Below are 18,489 nucleotides of genomic sequence, written 5' to 3'. Positions count from 1 at the left end.
CGTCATTAGATTTCTTGACTGCTGCTTCCATGAGTGTTGATGGTTGATCCAAGAAGAATGAAGTCCTTGACAACTTCAATCTTTTCTCCCTTGATAAGAATATTGTTTATTGATCCAGTGGTGAGGATTTTTGTTTTCTTTACATTGAGATGCAATCCATACTGAAGGCTGTGCTCTTTGATCTTCATCGGTAAATATTTTAAGTCTTTTTCACTGTCAGCAAGCAAGGTTATATCATCTGCATATCACATGTTGTTAATGAGTCTTCCTTCAATCCTTATGCCACATTTTTCTTCATATAACCCAGCTTCTTGGGAGCTGAACAGAAAATTTCAAAGATCAGCTTGAGAAGATAAAGCCAAATATTACAACAAAATGTGCAAAGATCTGGAGTCAGAAAACTGAAAAGAAAGAACAAACTCAGCTTTTCTCAAGCTGAGGGAACTGAAGAAAAAACTCAAGTCTCGACTTTCATTATTGAAGGATTCTCTTCGTAAATTATTGAATGATGCAGAAAGTATCAAAAGAAGATGGAAGGAATACGCAGAGTCACTGTACCAAATGGAAATGGATGATCAGCCGTTTCAAGAGGTATGATATGATCAAGAGTCAATGATACTGAAGGAAGAAGTCCAAGGTGCACTGAAAGAATTGCAAAGAACTAGGCACCAGGAATTGATGGACTGAAAATTGAAATCTTTCAGGAAAGTGAGGTGGGACAGGAAGGACTCACTCATCTCTGCCAAGAAATTTGGAAGACAACTATCTGGCCAACTGATTGGAAGAAATCCATATTTGTGCCCATTCTAAAGAGAGGTGACCCAACGGAATGAGGATATCATCGGACCATCTCTTTGATATCCCATGCGAGTAAAGTTTTACTAAAAGTAATACAGAAACAGCTACAAGCATACATTGACAGAAAACTTCCAAAGGTCCAAGCCAGATTCAGAAGAGGCTGTGGAATGAGGGATATCATTGCTGATGTCCGATGGATCTGGGCTGAAAGAGGATATCAGAAAGATGTTTACCTGTGCTTTATTGACTTCACAAAGACTTTTGATTGTGTGGATCATGACAAGCTATGGACAACATTGCAAAGTATGAGTATTCCGGAACGCTTAATTATGCTCATGAGGAATCTGTACCTGGACCAAGAGGCAGTTGTTCGAAGAGAACATGGAAACACTGAATGGTTTAAAATTAAGAAAGGTGTACAACAGGATTGTGTAATTTCACCATACTTATTCAACCTGTACCCTGAGCAAATAATCTGACCCATAGCGACCCTGTATAGGGTTCCAAGGAGCAGCTGGTAAGCTTGAACTGTCAACCATGCTGTTCAAACAGCTTTGCATCTGCCGCATTAACCCACAGCACCACACCAGGACTCCCACTATCTCGATACTCCACTTTATTTTATCAGTGACAAAAGATGAGTTTGGGATGGTGATGACAGGGATAAACATAGTCAGGGCATGTATCTGGAATATTCCATTGCCCCATTGCTTCATATTTAAGGGTGCTATAAGGAGCTCTGGTAGCGTAGTGGTTACGAATCGGGCTGCGAACCTTAAGGTCAGCGGTTCGAAACTACCAGCTGCTCCGTGGGAGAAAGATGAGGCTTTCTACTCCCGTAAAGATTTACACCCTCGGAAACCCTATACAGGGTCGCTATGGGTCGGAACCGACTCGATGGCACATAACAACAACAACAACATAGACAGTGATAATATTTTTTGTTTTCCACCTCTACTGATTTTTCTTTGATAAGAGGCTGTTGAATTGTGTGTGTATGTTTTGTGTTGGCACTTCTTTATGGGTACAGTTTTATAATTGGGCAAAAATTGCAAAAATGCAAATCAATGCAAGTGCTGATACGCTAACTACTCAAGCAGTAAAGCTTGTGGTAACTTCAGAAGAAACATACAGTGATTCACCAAAGTATATGACATAGAATTGGACGGGGCCAACTGTCAAGTCAGAGAAAATGAAAGCGCACAGATCCAAGGGATTTTGACTCAGGAGTGGAGGAATTACAGATAAAAGGTTCCCTCTGTAACTCTGACCTTGTTTTGAGCTTTTAACGACCATATGCCAACCCAGCTGTAATACTGGCTGTTCAAACCACTCAGAAATGCCTCAGAAGTTAGGCTGGTAGGTCGGCTTCCAAAAAGCCACAGCCTTAAAGGTAGAAGTTTTTTAACAAAAAGTCGGGAGTAGTTAATCTTATGTTCCAGGAACAGAGGACCCTAGGACCATTAAGAGAGAAGAGCATAAGCAGAGTGTGGGACCCTATCCAGAGAAACAGCAACACCAGAGATGGAGGCAGAGATGAGGACATGGAGAGAAGGAGCAGCTGAGGACTCCAGACTACAGAAAGAGAAAGGCTGGGTGCTGGTGACCAGGAGGCAGGCTTGCAGAATGTGCCCTTTGGTTGTTTAAATGATTATATATTCCTAAGTGTTTCTGTGTACACCCTCCCCCCGCCAAAAAAAACCCCAGAGGGAATAGAAGCAAAAATAACTGTTGAATGATGATGCATGGAGTGGACTGTAATCATTGCAATGAAACAATGAGTGTTAAACCGAAGTTCTCCCATGTAAACTATCATTCAATTCACAATAAAAACTTGAAGAAAACCCCGCCACAGCATTGAAAGCTGATGAGGTGCAGCTCTGCTTTGCACATGTGTGGAGTTGTCATGATTTGGAATCGACTCAACAGCAACCAGTTAATTTTTTCTTAAATTTGAGTGAAGGTTTACAGAACAGATCATCAGTTCTACAGTCAACAAATCATATGCTTGGTGTCATTTTTTGGTACTTGTTTATAGGGCCATATCAAGGTCATCTTTATAATATTCATCAACTTTATTAAGGTGTACTGTGTAGTGGCTATACAATAATTTAGTAAAGTAAATTATAGTGACTTAATTAAGATGATAAATTATACTGTGATTTCTTGACAAGAGAGAAATATGCTGCAGAACCTAATCTTTACATTTTATTTATTTATTTGTATACTTTTTATTGTAGTTTGGGTGAAAGTTTACAGAGCTAATCAGTGTAACAGCATTTTGTTCACTTCCTCCCTGGGTTCCCCGTTTCCGTTCAGCTTTCTTCCTTGCCTATTTCTTAGCTTTGTTTTGGGGCAAGCGCTGTCTTTTTGGTCTGATGGTGGTTATAGTGAGTTTGTCACTGGTATTCACTTTATAGGCCTGTTTTGCTGAGTTGATCATCTGGGTGGACTCAGTTCCAAGCTTGAAGGGTGTCTTAAGGGCTACAGTTTAGGTGGTGAGGGGTTCTACCAATTGCTAGTGAACTAGTAAGACTGGCCTTCTTTATGATTTTGACTTTTGTTCTGCATATTTTCTCTCCTTTCTGTCCGGAATCTTCTGTTACAATCACGATCAAAGCGGTTGGTACCGGTAGCTGGGCACCATCTAGGTTTTTTTGGTCTCAGGGTAGTGAAGGCTGAGGTTCGTGTGATCCATTAGTTCTTTGGATGGTGTCTGCATTAATTGTTACCTTGAGTCTTTGATTTTCTTCACGCTTTACTCCACATGGGGAAAGATCACCATAGGTGACTTCTCAAAATCTGTTAAGAGCCTAGTGGATATTCACCAAAGTCGGGTACAGAACATTGTCTTTGTGAACTGTGTTACGCCACATGATTCTGATGTCATGACATCTTTTAGATGAGAACACTGAATCCTTATGAGTAGGGTGTCTCACCCACGATCAGTAGATAATGACCTAATCAGTAATTTCACAGGGAACCAGATTTGGACACCTGCAGTATCCACTCCTTATGACTCACAGTGGCAAAAGAAACCTGCTCTGGTTCCAAGGAAGAATAAAAACTAGTTGTAGGCTTTCAACATATGTAATTTTATTAGGAACCCATTACCCTGAATTTTGCTGGAGCTGCCATTAACAATATCTACTGCAAAGGATCGATTTGACTCTATACCGGACTACGAACCACAAGGTAGGCAGTTTGAGCCACCAGACAACGCTCTGTGGGTGAAGTATAAGGCTTTCTCCTCCTGTAAATAAAGATTTAAAGCCTCAGAAGCCCTATACAGGGTTGCTGTGAGTTAGAACTGACTCGATGGCACATAACAACAACAGTCACATGGCACAGGGGTTACGTGTTGGGCTACTAACTGAAAGGTCAGTGATTCCATCTGTTTCCATAAAGATTACAGCTTTGGAAACTCTCGGGGACAGTTCTACTCCATCCTAAAAGATCACTATGAGTCAGAATAGATTCAGCGGCAACAGATTAATATGGACCAAGGAACAATGATGCAGTGTTTAGCTGTTGGCAAAAAGGGCAGTAGTTTGAACCCACCAGCTGCTCTATGGGAGAAAGGACCTGGCACTCTGCTGTTAGAAAGATCACAGCCTAGAAAGCTCTATAGGGTAGTTGTACTTTGTTTATAGGGCTTCTGTGAGTCAGAGTTTTAATTTGGACTTTTGTTATTGATAGAGAACATCATCTTCTTTGATCAACAGATGTAGAGAACACACAGTATCAGCCAGCAGGTTGGGGTGTCCCTAACTGTGGCTTGGTGGTTGGTTAGTCCTGAAAATGGTATGCTCCGGACACCCCACCTCCAATGTGTCCTGGACGGAATGAGACTTGGGCTGTATTGACTGAGAGATACGTAGCATTCACCAGGCCTAATTTCCTGGGTTTGAGTCACCAGGCTGGGTCTTTTCCTTAGACCCTCAGCAAATCACTTGCCTCATCAGCATCTGATGGCAGCTTGTAAATGTTGCACATCCATTTGTCTTGACTCCAGGAAATTGCTTGGTTAACCTTTCCCTGGAGTTTCAGAAACCTAAACCATAGCCAAACCTACAGCCATCTACTCAATTCCAACTCATAGGAACACCAAATGAATGACAGGGTAGAACTACCCCAGGGGTTTCTGCTGCTGTAAATCTGTATGAAATCCGATTGCCACATCTTTCTTCTACAGAATATCTGCTAGGTACAAAACTACTGACTTTTTGGTTAGCAATTGAGTACTTTAACCACGCCACCACCAGGGCTTGTGAGTCTCCAATGGAGGGTGTCATTTGTGGGATGTAGCCCTGTTAAACACTGGACTGGGAGCCACACTGTCAGCAGTTGGAGCCCATCAGCACTCCACAGGAGAAAAATGAGCATTTCTGCGTCTGCAAAGATTTACAACCTTGTAAACCTTATACAGGGTTGCTCCGAAATGGAACTGACTAATGGCATTTAACAATAATTAAGTATAGTAGTTTCTGAGTGGTGAAATGGTTAATGAATTCAGCTGCTAGCTTCAAAGGTTAGAGGTTTGAGTCTACCTAGATGTGCCTTGGAAGAAAGTATGGTGTTCTACTTCTGAAAAATCAGCCATTGGGGGCAGGGGGAGGAATCAGAGGCAGAGGGAATAGAAGCCAAGTTCTGTTGGATGATGAAGCATGCAGGGGATTGTAATTACTGCAATGAAACAAACCGATGTTCCCCCATGTAAACTATCACTCAATTTACAATAAAAATTTGAAAGAAAGAAAAAAAAAAAGATCAGCCATTGAAAATCTTGTGGGGCACAGTTGACTTGAGGTCAATTGGATGAAGAACTCTGGTGGTTCAGTAGGGAAAGCTCTCGGCTGTTAACCAAAAAGATGGTGGTTTGAAGTCACCAACTGCTCCATTGGAGAAAGCTGTAGTCTGCTACCATAAAGAGGCATAGCTTTGGAAACCCTGGGGTCAGTTCTGCTCAGTCTTACAGGACCACTATTAGTTAGAAGTTACTGGACAACAGTAGATTTGGTTTTGGTCTCATGGGTTTAATTTTTTAATTTTAGTTTTATTAAATCAAAAAGCCCTTTAGCTTCCCTGTCAGATTAAAGCACACCAGAAAGGCATGGCCATCAGACCAACTGGGAGGCCCAACTCTCAATGAAAAACAAGAACTGATTCTGGCCAGCCCTGTTGATTTATTTATTGAGTGATCTGTGGTGACTTGAAGTGTTTGTTGTGTCTCTGTTGTTTAGAGATTCCCAATGCTCTTTAAATTTGGGCATAGTTTTCAGTAGCTAAAGTTAGGAGGATTTAATTTTCTTAGTAAATTTTCTTTGTAAAGTGAGTAGTTTGGGTCTTTTCAAATTTCTGGGCCCTTTGAGGCCTACTCTTGTCCCCATGCAGGTTCCTAGTGAGGTGAGACCCTTGAGTTTTTGCCGGTCTACCTTAAGGTTTTATGTGCTGGAATAATCAGTATGAGAGAGTGAGCTCCTAACCCAAATGTGGGTCTAACTGATGCCTGCTCTGGGCCATTCTTTCTACTGCTATTGGTGACACCAAAAATGCGATAGTCCATAAAAAATCAATAAAACGCCTAGAAAATAAGAACATAATTTCTTTAGCCAAAACATAAGCTGGAAAAGTTATTATTAGCACAGATTCCTAGTGCTCTCTGACTTACTTTATTTTCCAGTAGACTCCTTTTCAGCTCAAGGTTTATACACAATCTCTTTGCACTTGAGTCTCCATTGTATCCTTTCAACAATATTTGACCTAGGCTGTTGGGTGCTGTCAAGTCGATTTTGACTCATAGCAATCCCATGTAACAGAGTAAAACTTCTTCATAGGCTTTTCTAGGCTATAATCTTTACTGAAGTACAGTGGCTCTGTAAGATAAGTACTTGGTTGCTAACCACAAGTTCTACGGTTCAAGCTCACCAGCTACGTCATGGGAGAAACGTGAGGCTTACTGCTCTATCTAAGATTTACAGCCTTGGAAACCCTATACCCAGTTGCTATGAGTCAGATCCGACTCTTAACAGCAACAATCTTTACAGAAGCAGTTTGCCAACTCTTTCCCTTGGGTTGTGGCCAGCCTTTTGGTTAGTTAATCCATAGCTGAGCATTTAACCTTTGCACCACAAGAGTTCCTCTGGTGAATTGTTGTTGTTATGTGCCATGGAGTCAGTTCAACTCATAGCGACTCTATACAGGCTGTCTAAAGCTATAAATCTTTACTGGAGCAGAAAGCCTCATCTTTCTCCGTAGAACAGCTGGTAGTTTCAAACTGCTGACCCTGAGGTTAGCAGCCTGATTTGTAACCACTACACGATCAGAGCCCCTTACAACTGGTGAAAACAAGAAGTTTATCAGTGGGTTTTTAAAAGTAGACACTATAGCGTAACTGACTTAAATTGCTGTTTCTGAGCAAGCCAGCCTAGTCATCAAAGGGGATTCAAACCGATTCAATACACTTCAGTCCCTTGCTGAGAAGTTTTTTCATCCTAGATATAATGAATCACACTCTACATTTTAACAAGATCCCCAAGTGATTCTTATGGGAGGGCCTTGTTAAAATGTAGATTCTGGTTCAGTATATCTGGGGTGGAAATGCTAATTCTCAGCAGAGGGTTGAACCAGAAAGAACCGGTTCAAAGCTTTGGTTTAAGATGTTTAGAAGTGTTTGAAGGGAGTCAGCAGGCTCCTCAGCAGAGGCGGCCTGGTGCAGCTGCTGGCCCTGTTGTTGTTGTTGTTGTTAAGTGCCGTCGAGTCGGTTCCGACCCATAACGACCCTGTACAGGGTTTCCGAGGGTGTAAATCTTTACGGGAGTAGAAAGCCTCATCTTTCTCCCGCGGAGCGGCTGGTAGTTTCGAACCGCTGACCTTAAGGTTCGCAGCCCGATTCGTAACCACTACGCTACCAGAGCTCCTTTCCCTGTAGCTCTGTCCAAATGGTTCCTGACTAGACACTGAGGTGGTCTCTATCGTTTAGTTTTCATTTGACCAAAATGTGACTTCAAAAAGTTCATGAAAAATTGGAATTGAATGGTAATGAAACATATATATACATAGAGTCCTGGTGTGGCGCTGTCGGTTAATGCGGCAAGGCTGTTTGAACTGCAAGGTCGGCAGTTCAAGCTCACCAGCTGCTCCTTGGAAACCCTATATAGGATCGCTTTGGGTCAGAATCGACTCGACGGCACTTGACAACAACATATATGTATATAGTTGTGAATTGCCTTTAAGTCGGTTCCAACCCATAGTGACTCTGTATAGGGTTTCCTAGGAGCAACTGGTGAGCTTGAACTACTGATCTTATGGTTCAAACCGACCTTGCAGTCCAGTACATTAACCCACAGCACCACACCAGGACTCTCTCCCTAGAGAGAATGTGGCACTGTAAAGTCACTTTGAACAGAGCTAAGTTGGTGGTTCAAACCCACCAGCCACCCCTTGGAAACCCTATACAGGGTTGCTATGGGTAAGAACAGACTCGATGGCAGGTAACAACAACAAATATGATTATATGTTGTTGTTTGTTGTTAAGTGCCGCCAAGTCAGTTCCAGCATACAGTGACCCTGTATAGAGTTTCTGAGGAGTGACTGGTGAGTTTAAACTGCCAACCTTGTGGTCAGCACACCAATGCTTAAATCCTCCAGCACCACACCAGGTTGTTGTTGTTAAGTGCCATCAAATTGGTTCTCATTCATAAGTCTTGGCAGGAGCAGAAAGCCTCATATTTCTCCTGTGGAGCAGCAGGTGGGCTTGAACCACCAAAATTGTTGTTATCAGTCCATTGTTTAGCCTTAAGAACCATATGATAATATGAAAAGCAGTGCAGGTGACAAAAACATTACAACTGTTCAAAAATTCTCTGTCCACTCTAGCCCCCAAGTCTTTTCCCTGGGGATAGCTGATGTTACCCACTTGTTGGTTATTTGTCCAGAGATATTCAATCCATATATAACCGTGTACATGTGTGTGTGAGCATGTGCGTTCTCTAGGCTCTAAGATGGTGTGCTGATCTAATACATTGTTACTTATAGCTGTTGTTGAATTAGTATCCAGAGTTCATATTTTTTATGTCTGTGTAAATACTGTCTTCAGCTGAATCATGTATATTCTAATTTTATTTTACTTTGGAAGCTTCTTCATTCCTCTGAATTTGATAGCTTCTTTGTGTTTTAGTCTGACTATTTTTCTAAGTATGGATCACTTGTGTCCCTAATAACTAAAGGGAAATCTACTCAGACATCTCAAAATGACCAATAGGAGCCCAGATCCTCCTCGCTCCTGGCAGCATGCGCCCTTACTTTGGTGTGCCGCCCATCCTCCACTAGCCCCCAGGACTTGTATGAATGAAAAATGCCATGTAAACAAACAAACAAACACATTTTGTACTTTCGCTAGTTATAAATTTCAAAAGGAAAATCATTTCCTTTTGAGATTTTGCAGTCATTGATACTTTTTTTTTTAACTTTTAATGTTCCTGTTGAGAAGTATGAGGATGCATCAGAAAGTATTGCTGCAAAATATATAAACCTTTATATCAAAATGCGATGGTATTGTTTCTCAACATATGATCCATGCAAGTCTCTACATTTCTCAATGCAGTATTTCCATCTAGCGGAGCTCTGGTAGCGTAGTGGTTACGAATCGGGCTGTGAACCGCAAGGTCAGCAGTTCGAAACTACCAGCAGTTCCGCGGGAGAAAGATGAGGCATTCTGCTCCCGTAAAGATTTACAGCCTCGGAAACCCTGTGCAGGGTCGCTATGAGTCGGAACCGACTCCACGGCACTTAACAACAACAACAATCCTTCCCTGGATAGGATAAGCACTGAACTGCTAACTGCAAGGTTGGTGATTCAAATTCAGCAACCACTCCTCAGCAACCCTGTACAGGATATCTCTGAGTCAGAACCAACTTGACGACACTTAGCAATAACAGCAAATAAATCCTCTCAAATAATTCTATGTTCTTCTGATTGACACTACATCACAGCTGCAGCTTGGGCATCCTCGAGGGACTCAAATTATATTCCTTTTCACTGTTCTTTGAATTTGGGGGACAAAAGGAAGTCTGAAAGGGCAAGAACAGGATGGTAAGGTGGATGGGGTAAGGATTCCCAACAAAATTCAGCCCTTGTTAGCCTCAAAGAATGAGTAGGTACATTAATGTAATGGGGAAAAACTTCCTCAGAACAACTTTCCATTCTTTTTTCATCAGTGCAATTTTCTGTTTTCTGAAACATCTTCCTGAAAATCCCCCACGATCATCCTGTGTCCTTGGAGGAAATCTACCAAGACCACCCTTTGGAATCCCCAAAACCAGTTGTCATAACTTTCTGAACTGACCTCTTTGCCTTGGATTGCACTTATCCAGCCGATTCCCTGGGAAACCACTGTTTTAATGGACTTTTGTTTTGAAGGCACCCTAATGTATGGTGCTGTGGGTTAAGGTGCTGGACTGCAAAGTCAGTTTGAACCTCCAGGGCAAAGGTTCAAGGCCACCAGACGCTCCTAGGAAACCCTATACAAGGTTGCTATGGGTCAGAAATAACTTGTTGACACTTAAGAACAACAACAATGAGACTAAGACAAGCGTTTTACTGAGAGAATTTGTCTGCAGCCATTCATTGATAGCAAGATGTTGAAACATGTTTTGTTTGGATGTATGAACTGAAACCCTGATAGCAATATGTTTGTACTTTGACTCATATGACTCTACTTGGATTCTCTCATAAATGACCTGCTTTTTTTTCTCAGGATGGCTTTGGGACCATCACTCTATCTCAAGTGTTGTGACATTCTTTGATGAAGCCCTTTTGTGGTTGACCTGATCAGAAAATACCCATATCTTTAGTCCCTGGGCATTTTCTTGAATTATTTTTCTTCCTCTTCACCTCCCACCTCTACTCTCTGCATTTTCTTTATTTGTTTTTTCTGGAACGCCTTTTACTGTTTTTGGAATGCCTAGATTGCTATTCTGAGCTCAGGACCTTTTCTGTTGAGTCATAGAGGCTTAACCTCCTGTTTCTGCTTGGGAGAGGGGTAGCCAAATCTCCTGTCTCCACCCCACACCCCATTCTCTGAATGGAACCTTTACCTGAATGTCTAGAAACCAGTGGCATTATTTAGGCACAATTTTTCCTGTACTATGAGTGAAATGGGTCTTGACTTACTTGCTTGCAGTGCCGGTACATTACATAAGCTAAGCTAAGCTCTTCCTAACATTATGACAAAAGTCACAGTTTTTATTATGTTCCCTTTATGGTCTGCTTTCTCCTATTTATTCCCGGACTGACTTTTCCTTGTGATTGCCTTTGGGCAGGCACTCCTGGACAGTCTGGTTTCTGCAGTCCAATGGTGTGTGCCTGATGTTTTCTTAGGCTCTCTTGTGGCCAGGCTGCACTGCTGCACTTGTGTCCCTGGGCGGGGTCCAGTCTTGGTTGTCTTTCTCCGACTGTGCTCTGCATCCCTCTCTGATCCTCACTTTCTCTCTGGTCCTTTCCTCTCTATGTCAGGGCTTCAAGCCAGCTGGAACTCTGGGTCCCAGGCCCTGAGCCAGGACATCAAAGATGCAGCTGCCCTCAGCCTGTCTGTTCTCGTATTCTACTCGATTGAGCCCCTAGATCTTGACTTGAGAGAAAGTCGTATACTCAAAGTCTTCAAAAGTGAATATGTGAAAGGCATGTTCTTCCCTCTTTGGAAGCCGTCTTAGTAATCAAGTGATACGACAGCAGAAATGCTGTAAGTGGATAGCTTTAACAGACATTAAACGGAATTGATTATCTCACAGTATAGGTGTCTAGAAGTGTGTCTCCAGGGTGCTAGCTGTAGGGGAAGGGTTTCTCTATCTACTGGCTCTGAGGGAAAGTTCTTGTCTCCTTTCTGTGGGCCCGACTTTCCTTGGATATCTCCATACATCTTGACATCAGTCTTCCCCTGAGTCAGAGACATTTTCAGCACAGGAATCCTGGGTTCAAAGGACATACTCCACTGGCTCTTCTTTCTTGGTGGTTCCTAGGTCCCTCCTTTTCTGCTCATCTCTCTCTACCTTGGTTGTTTATAAGGTAAAAGGTGATGGAGGCCAAGCTTGTCATTAGTTCAGGGCTCTGACTAGTCCCCTTACAATTGATTGGCCACATCTGATCTTACCAAGGGAGTGGATTACATCATTGCATACCTGCCAAACCACCAAGAATCATAGCCAAGTTGATACATGTTTTGGGGTAACACGGTTCAATCCATGATGTTAGTCATGACCTTGGGTTCCAAGGAACTGCAAAGAAGACTTGTCAGCTGTGTAGAATCTTCATGAAATACTCAAAGCCAAGGTATAATATTTAACCGCTCTTGATTACCTGCCTTGAGCAGGGGACCATTCTAGACCCATGATTTTCACCCTCCTTCATTGTCTTTCTGTCACCATGGCAACCAGGGAAGCCATGAGGAAGTGAGTAAGTGGGTCTCTTATTTGGGGATGCTTGTCCTGTACACATCTTGTGATATTCATCATCTGCCTTTAAGCATGGAAAGATCATGGGTCAACACTCATTCATTAAGTGCAGAATTATAGTAGAACAAACAAATCTGTGTTGGTAGGAGTACAGCTAGAATGCTCCTTTAAAGCTATGATGGTGAGACTTCCATCTCTAATACTGTGGACATACTATCAGGAGAGACCCGTCCCTTGAGAGACATATGCTTGGTAAAGTGGAGGGTCAGAGAAAAAGAGGAAGACCCTCCCCCGCCCAAGAAGATGGATTGGCACAGTGGGCTCACGCGTAATAATTGTGAAGATGGCACAGGACCGGGCAGTTTTTCATATTCTTGTGCATAGTGTCATTAAGAGTCAGAACCAACTTAACAGGACCTAACAACAACAACAGACATGAATGACAGCAAAGGGAAAGATGAAAGTATTTTAAGTCAAAGGGGCATTGCTCAGATTGGCACACCAATATATGCAGATGACAGGGGCATGACTATAACTGTGCCTGGTTCCAGGAACAGTAAGGGGGCCATGTTAATTTGAGCAGCTCTGGCCCCAGACCTCTGCCACTTCAGTAGAGAACCTACAGACCCTTGCTCCCACCTCTGATTCTGATCAGCACAATTTTGATGGATATTTTAGTTGCTCTATTTGGAGCACAGTTCTTTCCCAACACACATGTAGTCACTATGAGTCAGAATCAACTAGACAGCAAATGGTACTAGTATTTTTCATAGGCTAGCAAGGATCTGCAGAATGGTATTCCTGGGGGAGAAATTATATTAAAAATGTTTAGTGTTCTGAAAACTTTTGGCTCCTGGGAGCCTGGAGAACCCACCTCACTGCTGTGTGCAGGTCTGCTCTGAGAGCTGATTATGTTAATTACCACCCATTGCCTATGGGGTTTCTCAGCCAGAATGGAGCCCCCTCTGAATTTGACAGCTTCCTCGTCTCCTTTAAACCTTAAGCCTCAAGTCTTTGCAAATTGGAGGATGAGCTTTGTTTTGCTTTGAGATAAGTTGAATGATGAAGGAAGCAAGCTGCTAAGAAGGGCAAATCTCTTCATAATTTTTTCCCCCTCTAGTCGCTTTCCTTTTTAATATGACTGATAAATAGAGAAGAAATAAATGCCTTTGGGACAATAAAAGCATCTCATGTTGGAACCTATATTGTTTTTTTGTTTTTGAGTTTTTATTGTGAGGTTTACATGGGAGAACATCAGTTTTACATTCATCTTATCATATTGTTTCATTGCAATGATTACAGTCCCTTCCATGCATCATCAAATAACCAAAAGGTACACCCTGCAGGCCCACCCCCCGGCTGTCTGCACACAGCCCCTCTCCCTCCCTGAGTTCAGTGTCCCTAGCTGCTCCATCTGTCCATGTCATCGTCTCTATCTCCATCCCTGGCATCTCTGCCTCTCCGCATATGGATATGCTGGATTAAAGGGTCCTGCACAAATTAATTTTAGGGCTGCGACCCAGAAGCTGATGTCATAAGCAGCTGCCAAATAATTTGCCCTTGGGACCGAGGGGGCGCTTTTTCTCTGTGCCATGGGAAAACCTGTGGGCTCAACGTTGGACTTTTTTTGGGGGCTGGGGGAGGGGGGTGCACACCCACCCACCTGAAGGCATCTGGGGTGGGCAAAGAAGGTGCGACAGGGAAAAGGAAGCAAAAATGTGTAGAATCCCCCCGCACCTCCTTTTGCAAAAGTCATGCTTTTATCTCCGGTTCCCTCTGTGGGCCTGACTGTAGCCCAGCTCTGCTGAACTCTGCCTGGGTGGGGTGGCCGCAGGGGTGTCCCATGTCTCGAGCGATTCCTTAATGGCAGTATTGTCCTTTATACAGTGATTTTTCCACTGGTGTGTGTGGGAAACTAACACCCTTCACCTTATGTTAGATCCAGAGCTTTGGTGCTGTTTCGTAATCGCAGCTTCTCTGGGTTTTTAGTCCCTCCCCTATCGAGGCTGTCCTACCTGATTCTGTCTTTGCCGCCGCCCAAACTGGAACTCTGGAACATATATTGTTGTTGTTGTTAAGTGGCACTGAGTCAGTTAAGACTCATATAGACTCTGTCAAAGTTTTCCGAGGAACTATTGGTGGATTTGGAGCCCTGGTGTGGCACTGTGGGCTAATGAGCTGGACTGCAAAGTCAGTTTGAATCTCTAGGTTGGTGATTCAAACTCACCAGCAGCTCCTTGGAAACCCTATACAGGGTTGCTCTGGGTTGAAACCGACTTGACTGCACTTAACAACAACAAACTGGTAGATTTGAACTGCCAACTTTTCAGTTAGTAGTCCAGTGCTTATCCTATAGTGCCACACCATTTCAAAATGTTCCTCCTATGTCCCTTGCCGACCTCTGACTGAGTGCATGTTTTACATACATTATGTAACTTCTTATTATAGATATCTTGTTGTTCTTAAAATGCCGGGGAATCTAGTTTCAGCCTATCACTACCCTGTATAAGGTTTTAAATCTTTGTGGGAATAGAAAGCCTCATCTTTCTCCTGAGGAGGCACTAGTGGGCTCAAACTGTCTACCTTATGGCTCACAATCTAGTGCTTATCCCATGGCACCATCATGTTCCCATTGGCACCTTGGAAAGGTATAGAGTAGGATTTTGACTTCTTAGACCCAAGGGCACTGTTTTACAACAAATAGTTTATAATGTAATGTTTTAATTATGAGGAAAGCAAGAGAAATGTGGTTTAATATACATTTCAACACTTAAATGCTGGCCATGACCATACCAAGAGAGGTAATGAATTACTAGGGGTTACACCCTGACGATTCCCATGCATATGGCAGTTGTCAAAGCCGGTCATTCAGTGACCAGGCTTCCAAAGTGATGACTGATACTGGTCAGAAAAAGACTGGAGGAACCCCAAGACCATGGTCCTTGGTCACCCTTCAAATCTGGAACTGAACTTAACTGTTGTGGCTCAAATTTCAGCCAAGCAGTATATAAGTATATAGGGGGAAAAGCAACTCTAGTGAGGTATGTACACCATAGAATAGTCAACCATTCGAGATCCAAAGGGCAGGCAGCATTTACCGAAGGACAAAATTCAGAAGTGTTGAGATAGAAGTAATGGAAACAAGAACCACAAGGAGGAAGTGGGATAAAGTGATGTCACATTGAAGGGACTGCAATCTTTGAGATGAAAAGAAGTGTATGATTTGTTGAATGTGAAACTAATGATCTGCTCTGCCAACCTTCACTCAATTCACAATAGGTTTTTTAAAAAGCAAATAAATTAACTTGTAAGTTATAGTCATTTCAAATCATAATTTAAAATTTTATTAGCCCCAAAAAACAAAAGTGACGACTGAATCAGAGGAGGTTTCAAACAGTACTAAGGATACCAGCACTTTGTTTTCCTGGTAGTTGCAATCCTGGAAATCTTGTTGTTGGATGTCCATTCCAGTTCATAGTGACCCCATGTGACTGAGTTGAACTGTCTGATAAGTTTGTGGGGTTTTCTGTAGTCTTCATGGGGAGCGGATGGTCAGGTCTTTGTCTCACAGAGCTGCTAGTGGGTTCACACCACAGCCTTTTGGTTAGCAGCCGAGCATTTTAACACTTGTGTAACCAGAGAAACTACCAGCTGTTCCGTGGGAGAAAGATGAGGCTTTCTGCTCCCGTAAAGATTTACAGCCTCGGAAACCCTGTACAGGGTCGCTGTGGATTGGAACTGACTCCACAGCACAGAACAACAACAACAACAACCAGAGACTACTGGGGGTGGATATTATAGAAACACTAGTAGCTCTAGAATACTAGGTAGATATTAAACCTTGCCAAGTATTTTGTATTTATGCAAAATAGAATTCAGTCCTAGTCTCAGAAAAATAATTTCTGATATAGAATAGTGACTGCTGACCCCTAAAAGCCTCGGTGCCCTACTGCCATTGTAACCACTAAAACAAACCTACACATTTCCAGGGTTCCTTGAGTGGGCAGTATCCAAAATAGAAACTCACTGGTAAGTCATCTGAGATGGAAATCAAGACAGGTGACAGCTTATGACTAATAAAGTTGAAGAATTTTGTATTCCCATAGTAGGAACTCAGAAAGTGGTCAATAATCTGAAAGATAATGATCTATGTATGTTTTTTCTTTGAAGTATAACCAATGTGCAGCGTTCAGACAATGGATCGTATGTCTGCAAGATGAAAATAAACAGTGACGAGATTGTGTCTGATCCCATCTACATTGTGGTGCAAGGTAAGTCCAGAGGCCAAAGGTTGATTGTTTTAAAGCCTGTGTACATTTCTTTTTGTAGAATCATCTGGAATTTGGCCTACCTATTTATAACTCTGTGCAACCCTCACAAATGAAATTTCCAAGGCGGTCCTAGTTTTCAGCTTAAGACAATAATAACTATTTCTAAGTCTTTGAGTATATCCTAGGCCTGTTATTGTTAGATGCCATCAAGTCAGTTCCCATTCATGCCAACCATACATAGAACAAAAGGAAACACTACCCAGTCTTGCAGCAGCATCCTCACAATTGTTGTTATATTTGAGCCCATTGTTGTAATCCATCTCATTGAAAGTCTTCCTCCTTTTCACTGACTCTCCCTCTACTTTATCAAGCATGATGTCCTTCTCCAGGGACTGGTCCCTTAGGATAACATGACCAACGTATGTGAGACAAAATCGCACCATCCTGATTCTGCTATCTTTCAAGAAAAATATAGTCATTCTTCAGGCAGTCCATGGTATAGTCGGTATGTTTCATCAACACCCTAAATCAAAGGGATCAATTATTTGGTTTTCCTTATTCATTGTCTTGCTTTTCTTTGCATATGAGATGATTGAAAACACCATGGTGTGGGTCAGGTGACATCTTTGCTTTTTAATACTTTAAAGAGGTATTAAAGAGGTTTTTTTATTTTTAAGTTTTTATTGTGAACTGAGTGATAGTTTATATGGGAGAACACCAGCTCTGTATTCATCCTATTGTATTTCATTTCATTGCAATGATTACGATCGATCCCCTCCATGCATCATCATTCAACAGCATTTGCTTCCATTTCCTCTGTGTTTTTTTTAAATGTTTTATTGTGAATTATGTGATAGTTTACATGGGAGAACATTAGTTATACATTCATCCTATCGTATATTGTTCCATTGCCATTGTTACAATCCCCTCCATGCATCATCAACCAACCACACATTCCCTATGTTATTTTTTAAAGTTTTTATTGTGAATTATGTAATAGTTTACATGGGAGAACATTAACTTTACATTCATCCTATCGTATATTGTTTCATTGCCATGATTACAATCCCCTCCATGCATCATCAAACAACCAAATGCTTCAGTTGTCAGCACACAGCCCCTCTCCCTCTGTGGGTCTAGAGTCCCCAGCGACTCCATCTCTCCACATCATCATCTCTGCCTCCATCTCTAGCGTCACTGTTTCTCTGGGTAGGGTCCTGCACACCATTCTTCTCCATTGATGGTCCCAGGGACCTTCACTCCTGGACTGCAAAGTCAACCACTCCCCTCCTTTTGCTACAAAATGTCTACCTTTACATTTCCAACCCTCACAGTCAGTTCTGATAGCAATGATTCACTATTGTAACACAAGAGTCCTATCCCCATCTCCTTTCATCTCCTTTCATCATACTCAGTGGAGATTCGACCTTCCTCTGCGCCCTCTGGATCTAGGCTCCCTCTTGCCTTCGTAGCCTCCTCCCCACCCCACCCCCCATTTTGGGTAGCCAATGTCCAAGTTGCCTATCCCTGTCTACCCTGTAGGAATGATCCTCGCTGTAAAGGTTTGTTCCCTCTTTTGAGCTACTGCATTCATAGGTGTAGGTCAAGTTCATCAAATTTTTCAGATTACTCTTTTTGTCCTCTTCTTTCTTCTTCTAGTTGAGTTCTGTTCTTCCAGTCATTGAAGGCAGGTCAAGTGGGTATTACCTGTAAGTGCAGGTGTTCTTGTGCAAATTCCCTCACTTCTTATCAGCTGGACGCTTCACTCTCCACTCTAGTCCTCTGTGACTATGTCACTGTCTCTGGGCCCAGGAGACCCCAGGTCTTGCCATACTGCTGGCCACCCAGGTTTAAAGAGGTTTTTTTTTGCAGCAGATTTATCAACTACATTACTGATTTCCTGACTGCTGCTTCCATGGATGTTGATTGTGGATTTAAGTAGAATGAAATCCTTGGTACCTTTAATCTT

At 42.4% G+C, this 18,489-nt stretch overlaps 1 protein-coding gene across 1 annotated transcript in view; it reads left to right on the top strand.

Moving 5' to 3' along the window:
* MERTK (c-mer proto-oncogene tyrosine kinase) overlaps window positions 1–18,489 on the top strand; it is a 120,760-nt gene that overhangs the window by 1,809 nt on the left and 100,462 nt on the right. Inside the window, exon 2 of the mRNA XM_006876450.1 lies at window positions 16,420–16,520. Within this exon, the coding sequence (XP_006876512.1) occupies window positions 16,420–16,520 (101 nt within the window). The remainder of the gene's footprint in view (window positions 1–16,419; window positions 16,521–18,489) is intronic.

The sequence above is a fragment of the Chrysochloris asiatica genome, unplaced genomic scaffold, assembly GCF_000296735.1.
Source record: "Chrysochloris asiatica unplaced genomic scaffold, ChrAsi1.0 scaffold00380, whole genome shotgun sequence".
Classification (NCBI taxonomy): Eukaryota; Metazoa; Chordata; class Mammalia; order Afrosoricida; family Chrysochloridae; genus Chrysochloris; species Chrysochloris asiatica.
The sequence above is the reverse complement of the archived record's forward strand: the minus strand, read 5'-3'. Positions and strand labels throughout refer to the sequence as shown.